We start from the raw sequence: 7,500 nt of genomic DNA on the forward strand, positions 1-7,500 counted from the left end.
AGTGGCGTATTTTCTCTGAACGAGGATGGCAGTCTGCACATCACATCTCCAGGAGGGGATGAGACTGGGGAGTTTGTGTGCACAGCTACCAGTGCAGCCGGGTACAGCTCCAGAAAAGTGCAGCTCACCGTCTATGGTCAGAGCCCCATAGGATCTCTCTCTCATATAGTGTCTCTGCTTCTGTCAATCTGTTCTTCTGTCAGTTTCTTTCTTTCTTCCTTTCATCTCTCTCTGTCTCTTTCCATGCACCATCCTTCCTTGTAACTGAGTTATTCCCTGTGTGTGATTCCAGTTGCTTTCTTTAGTTTCTCTTTCTTCATCTATCATCATATGTTTGCATGTGCATTCATGCTCCTCTGTGTGTGTGTATGTGTGTGTTCAGTGAGGCCTAGGCTGAGCGGTGGTGGAGCCAGTGGTGAGGCAGGATCAGGAGAGCTCTTGCACATGTCAGTGAGGGTGGGTGATGACATCACTCTGCCCTGTGAGGTACAGAGTGTCCCACCCCCCATCATCACTTGGGCTAAAGATAAGCAGCTAATATCCCCTTATTCTCCCAGGTAAACACACACAGATGCAAATCTTGTCTCTCTGCTCTTCTCTGAGTTGGATAACATTGTGCACAGATTGGTGGTTCACGCATGTGTGTTTGTTGGCTGGGTCTGGAGGGATGAGTAATCCATGGACTCGGCCATGGCTTTTTGTGTTGTCATTAGGCTCTGACTGTACAGCCTTAAGGTACAAATAGTGTTATCAGATTAAGATTGCACTGCAATCGGACTCTCCCGCTTTCAACTCGGTCTGACACAGCAGATAGGTGTAATTATGGAAGCATGTCAATGTGTTTCACAGCACTTTATTGTGGTTTCATGTGTAGCTTACGCAGACCTGTGTCAGACTGGCCTTGCGTGTGTGTACAATTATATGCTCAGCTGTGATCCATGCTTGCTGCGGTCGGTTTACTGACTGCCCCCCACCCCCTGTCTTCTCTCCCTGTCTGACAGACACACTCAGCTGCCCTCAGGCTCCATGAAAATCATGGAGGCGCAGGTCACCGACAGCGGCATGTACCTGTGCGTGGCCACCAACATCGCCGGCAATTTCAGCCATACTGTCAGACTCCGCGTCCTTGGTAAGAGTTGAAGGTGTAATCGTTTTTCTCAGGTGTCATCAGCAGATGAAGCAGTTCCCTGCATGGGACTACATTACTAACTATGTCAAATTACTATTATTGTGTAACAGGAAATGTATAAACAAACACGTTTGTTGCATTGGGTTTCTAGATATAGGAACTTTTTCTCTCAAATACAATTAGCTCAAAAACAGGTAGAAAAATGTTACTAATTTTTAAGACCCTCCGTACAAATCTAGAAATAGACCTTAGAAATTCATTCTTTCACACATCAAAAATACACTGATCAGCCATAACTTTAAAACCACTGACAGCTGAAATGAATAGTATTGCTTATTTTGTTACAAACGGCACCTGTGAAGGGTTGGGATATATTAGGCAGAAAGTCACCAATTGGTTCTTGACGCTGGAAGCAGGAAAAATGGACAAGTGTAAGGATCTAAAGGGTTTTAACAAGAGCCGAATTGTGGTGGCTGGACAACTGGGTTAGAAGATCTTCAAAAGGGCAGGTCTCGTGGGGTGCTCCCGGTTGATGTGCATGGGAAGCAAAGGCTCCTTGTCCAGTCCCACTGAAGAGATAAAGTAGCAAAAATGGCTTCAGGTATGCACTATGGAAATGTAATTATATACAGGATAAGATCAAATATCCTGTGCCAAACCTTTACAGTTTCACATAGGACCCAGCCCACTCACTTTGTTTGTATTAAGCCTCTAAAAACCCACTACACCAACTCAGGTAGGAACCTCCCTTTGCTAGTGTTTCACTGAATTAAGTCCACAACATCTCTGGAAGGCCCAGCAGTTAGGCCTCATGTCCTAGATTCAGCCCTCCTCCGTTTTTTAAACAAACTGCATACCAAACTTTTTTAAATGTAAATCTGCACTGGCCTACCTGGTGACTAAGTCCCACTGACATTGTTAATGTGAGCTCAGTGCCACCAGTGCTATATGGGCTTTATGCAGGACACCAACAGCACACATTGAGTGAATCTCCCTGTATTTACCCACTGCACTGCCCGGGTGACCAAGGCCATTCCCAGCCACACAGGCATCATTAATACATGATCATTGTCGCCAGAAGAAGGCAAGCCAGTGGAAGCAGTGTGATGCTCTGAGTGATTATCAGATGGAAAACAATGGGTCCTGGCATTCATGTGGATGTTATTTTTATACATACCATCTACTTAAACATTATTGCAGGCCAAATATACCTCTTCATGAAAATAATATGGCAGTGGCCTCTTTCAGCTAGAAAGTGCCACACTATGAATTGTTCAGGAATGCTTTGAGAAACAAGACAAACAATTTAAGATGCTGACTTTTCCAAATTCCCCGGATCTCAATCCCATCGAACATCTGTGGGATGTGCTGGAAAATCAAGTCTATTGAGGTTGACCTCGTAATTTACAGGATTTAAAGGATCTGCTGCTAATGTCTTGATGCCAGATAACACAGGACACCTTCAGGGGTCTTGTGGAGTCCATACCTCAACAAATCAGAGCTGTTTTAGCAGCACGAAGGGGACCTACACAATATTAGGCAGGTGGTTTTAATGTTATGGTTGATCAGTGTATATTAATTATTTACATGCAAAATGTATGTGAATCATAAGTATCTGAACCATATTTCAGACATGCTCTCCTAAAATAATAAAAATAATTTTACATTTATTGTAAAGGTAAATTTGACATCAAGCGCTAACAATGGTGACATTTGTAATCAACCATGTATTAGTCATGCTAATCCACTAACCTCTATGGCCTTCATCTGTCAACACACCCTTAGCAGCTGGGCTTAGAACAGGCTGTATGAACAGCTGTGTGTCACAGACCTATCCCCCCTGCTATGAAATCTGTGATTACACAGCCACTTTGAGTTCAACAAACTGTGTCTGTAAGAGCACTTGGATGAGGTAACTCCACCAAGGATGATGATTTGTGGTGGAGAAAATCTTCTGAGACAATGTTGGTTTCCGGGTTTACTTTTCTCAGTCTCCCACACTGACCATTTTGAGATTAGCCTTTGAGCAGTAGAAGGTGCTAAGGCTAATCACTTCAGCCTTAAAACTCATCATGGAATGGGGAAGCATTAATTTATAAGGACTGAGGTCAGACTGTAACATGTAGTCTGTCTATAAGTAGTTAAACAGTTACAATGTTTTAGCTCAGTATGCTAGGGTTTTGGAATTGGGATGAAATGTGACTGTGATGACTATGAAGTTAAAGTGTGCATTGTCCACTGGAAGAGTATTTACATCTACACTGAGTAAATCTTATAGGTTGAAATGTCCAACCAACATTTCACAATGTATTGGAAAATCAGCATATATGTCAATTAGAGATATATCTGAACAATGTGCATAAGAATCAGCTGTGTGGTACATTGTTAATAAGCAATATTGCAAAAGCAAATAGCCTTGGTAAAAGGGAAGTAGTAAATGACTGAACACTTTCAATCATCAAGAAAAACCTGCTGAGCAAATCACCTGGCCTGAGCTCCATTGACCACCTACTTCACTTACCGATGACAAGACTGAAGGAAAAATACCTCAAAAGTAGCAGGGAAGACACCCAGCATTTAGTGATTGGCATGAGTTGCAGATTCAAAGCCACTGGTCACAAAGGATTTGTTGCTAAGTAGTAAACATGGTGGTTTCTTTTTAAATCGTGGTCATTTATCTATTTCTTTATGATCCTATGAAATAAGAGGACCAAGCATAAAAATTGCTATCATTTGTATATGGTATATATAAAATCGCACGTCGGTTTCTGTAGCCCAAGCTAAATTCATAGTGTCACATAGTGTCTCTGGATGATCTACCATCTTAGCCAGGCCAGTCATGGCCTTGCTGGGGCTAGCCATGAAACCACCAGTCATGATCTGGCATTACTGAGTCCTGGAAAAATTATTTGACTCCAGCAAAGCTTTGGTTCCACATACCTCCTTTAAGGTATCTGGCTTTGTTTCTTGTTTGTTACTCATTTTCAGTGGTTCATATTGCTGTAAAACTCTGTCAAGTGGCATGCCTCTAATGACTGGAGCAGTGGGAAATACAATTTTTTTGTATGGTGGGGGAAAAAAAATCATAATTATTTTTCCCTCACCGAAGACTGAAAGGTGATGTCTCTGATTTATTAGGTCAGCAAGTTGTGTTCCTCGAATTTCAATTTTGCTGTCAACATCCAGGACAGAAGTAAAACTTAGTATGAAGAACAGGGTGTGAACAGACAATAGTTCTGTGACCACATGTGTGCTGTAGCACTAGGACTGCATGTGAAGGTGAAGTTATTCCCACATTCCCACCAGGATCAGTGAGCCACATGCAGGAAACTAACAGCTTCTCAGCTGCTGTCCACAGCATTTTCAAATGCTTTGGTGATTGCAAATGACTGGAGGTGTTTATTGTTTACCATCATTACAATTAATCTTGAGTAGTTTGAAATGGAGATTATGGTGCTTCAGATAAATTTTAAATTCACACAGAGTAATGAATGACGCAGAATGAAACCAAGAACATTGAGTAATCTACCATTGCTGAATAACATCTACCAACAGTCTCATCTGGCAGATTCCTATATCTGTGAGAATTTTAAGAAAGAGTTACTAAAGTAGAAGTAATTAATTCTTTTTGATCAGTTTATTATGTGTATTAAATGAGTGTGTAACAGAATGTGTGTGTGTGTGTGTGTGTGTGTGTGTGTGTGTGTGTGTGTGTGTGTGTGTGTGCATGTACAATAAAACCCGCGTGAATGTCTCTCTAGTGGTCTATTGAATCTCTTCTGATCTCTTTTGAGCTGTAGTTGAATAGTGCTACACTTACAATACAATTTACACAACTAAATAAAGTAATGGCAACTCAAATTGGTCAGGACAAATCATTTCCAAAAATCCTCCACAAAAACCATGCGTTCCTCTATGAGCAGTGCTGTGGCCAGTGTGGGTATAGTTGGAGTGGTGCAGCTGTCATTGAGCAGTCTAGATGTATTTAGTTATTAAGCCATCCGGTTTACACACACTGGCTGCCTACCTCAGTGTCCAGGCCTTTTCTCAGTCTTTGTGTTGTGTTGTTCAATCTCCCCAGTGCCTCCTAGTATCCTGACTGGGCCACGCGTAATTAAGGTCCAGGTGGAGCATTCCATAGACCTGCCCTGCGTGGTTCAAGGGGTCCCCCAGCCCTCGGTGAGCTGGCTCAAGGATGGTGCCGCCCTGGTGGCAGAAGAGGCAAATTATACATTGTCCCGCGACGGAACTCTGGCTATCCGAAAGGTGGCACTCACCCACCAGGGAGTGTACACCTGCGTGGCCAGCAATGTCGCCGGACAGGACGCGGCCAAAATTCACCTGCAGGTTCAAGGTGAGTGTACAGAAGCAATGGGTGGTGGGAAAGGTGACACCAAAAAATGGTAACACTTTATGTTACACCACCACTTTTACAGTGCCTCTGTAAGTATGTTTTGCATGTACCATGTCACGCAATACTCTGGTTCCATAAAATCCCTGCTTTCATAATATCCTTGAATCCATGATATCCCCAATTCCATGGTCCAATTCCCATCGGACTCCTCAGTTCCCCCTGTGGTGGAGGTGCCTGAACCCCCATTCAACAGTCCCCTTCAGGAGAGAGTTGCCAACCAGCAAATTGCCTTCCCCTGTCCTGCCAAAGGTGAGCCAGGCTCATCCCACCCCTTTCCCAAAGGTCACGTCCGGGGCTTCGAGACATGTGTTCCATTCTTTCTCCCCTTGCCTTCTCCCCCTTACTCTCTCTCTTTTTTTTTTTTAAATGCAGGTTTGCCTCAGCCTGTGATTAAGTGGTTTAGAAATGGTCAGCAGTTGATGGGGGGTGAGCCAGGTGTGTCCATCCTGGAGGATGGCACCTTGCTCATCCTGGCTTCCCTCTCGCCACTGGACAACGGAGAATACACCTGCATGGCTACCAATGACGCCGGCAGTACCCAGAAGAAATACCAGCTCAGAGTCAATGGTGAGTGCAGGGGCGTTACCACTGACTAGTCTGCTGCAGTGACTTCTCAGTGAGTGAGTCAAGTGTTGGGTGATCAGGGCAAACACTGCTCCAAAAGTTGGGTGAACCCCAGAAGAACTCCAAAAGCTGGGTAAGAGAACAGTGGTGTAGTGTAACCCAGCCTGATTTATGGATGTTTCCTGTGATCATCACTGATGATAGCACGTATGACACAAAGGAAGTCCTTGTTTTCATCTTGGTATCCTAACAGCAAAACGTCCATCGATATCAAGCATTGATCAAAAAGGTTTTAAGTATTAGACGTCCATAATCATCCTCTTCATATTCTCCAGTGCCACCTGAAGTGAGAGATGGTGGCCTACTTTCCAACGTCTCTGTGGTGATGAACCAGCACACCAATTTGGTGTGTGATGTCACGGGCACACCTCCACCTGTCATCGCCTGGTATAAAGATGGTGTGCTGGTGAGTAGTCTTCCTCCTTTCACTCATTCACTTGTTAAAGCTTATGTAAAACATACCTGCTCACAGGCATTCATGGAAAAGTAACGAAATCCTTTGGGCAGCACATTTAACGGCAGTTAATGTGTCCAAAGTACACTTCAAATTGTAATCACATCAGCACTATTTTCACGTGTCCTGTGAGTGTAACATTTAACATTGAGCTGTACAATGGAACAAGTCCTAATGAGAAATGAAAACTGACTTTCTTCACGTACCACAGAGACCCGTCGCGATCGAGTTCACTCCGCTCACTCGGTCTACGCTGTGGGAGAGAGGTCATAAACAACAGCACCCCTCGTAAAATGGCCTTTATGAGAATCGTTCTTGGGACAAAGTGTGCAGTGTAAAAAAAGCTGTTAGGAAATCTCATATCATGCTAGACTTATGCAGGAGGCTAAAGACCTTTCTAATTCCAATGAATACAGCAGCTCATATACTGCTTAATAAGCCTCTTATAAGGCTAAAGACCTTTTGGACTTTCCTTTTTGTTTCCCAGGAATGGCAGATGCTGACATGCACTTTTTAAAATAAATTGAATGACCCTCATAATTTATTTTCATGTAGTGTGCAGTCAAACATGATTATCCCTATGACTAAATGACAGCCTAATGCTCAGAGATGTACCTACTGGTGTCCGTGCCAAGTTCATTTGCACTTTATGATGTCATTTGTTATTGTAGCGAAGCCAGAAACTAGTAGGTCATGAGGCTTGTCATCATCTAAAAGTGCGTGTGTGCTGCTCCTTGCCCAGGTGGTAGCCAGTAGTAACGTGCAGATCCTGCAGAGAGGGAAGACACTGAGACTGCTTAAAGCTGCCACAACAGACTCGGGACACTACAGCTGCAAGGCCATCAATGTCGCAGGAGGCGCTGAGAAGCGTTTCCATCT

The 7,500-nt window shown here is 43.6% G+C and overlaps 1 protein-coding gene across 7 annotated transcripts in view; it reads left to right on the plus strand.

Moving 5' to 3' along the window:
• Window positions 1–7,500, plus strand: part of hmcn1 (hemicentin 1) — a 92,615-nt gene that overhangs the window by 40,894 nt on the left and 44,221 nt on the right. For all 7 annotated transcript variants that reach the window (XM_081695579.1, XM_081695578.1, XM_081695582.1 and 4 more), the window contains exons 21-28: window positions 1–136; window positions 383–557; window positions 1,002–1,129; window positions 5,211–5,483; window positions 5,697–5,792; window positions 5,916–6,110; window positions 6,443–6,573; window positions 7,364–7,500. The exon at window positions 1–136 is cut by the window's left edge and continues 24 nt beyond it; the exon at window positions 7,364–7,500 is cut by the window's right edge and continues 11 nt beyond it. In XM_081695579.1, coding sequence (XP_081551705.1) covers window positions 1–136; window positions 383–557; window positions 1,002–1,129; window positions 5,211–5,483; window positions 5,697–5,792; window positions 5,916–6,110; window positions 6,443–6,573; window positions 7,364–7,500 — 1,271 coding nt within the window. The remainder of the gene's footprint in view (window positions 137–382; window positions 558–1,001; window positions 1,130–5,210; window positions 5,484–5,696; window positions 5,793–5,915; window positions 6,111–6,442; window positions 6,574–7,363) is intronic.

The sequence above is a fragment of the Electrophorus electricus genome, chromosome 2, assembly GCF_041902795.1.
Source record: "Electrophorus electricus isolate QZ-2024a chromosome 2, ASM4190279v1, whole genome shotgun sequence".
NCBI classification, from domain to species: Eukaryota; Metazoa; Chordata; class Actinopteri; order Gymnotiformes; family Gymnotidae; genus Electrophorus; species Electrophorus electricus.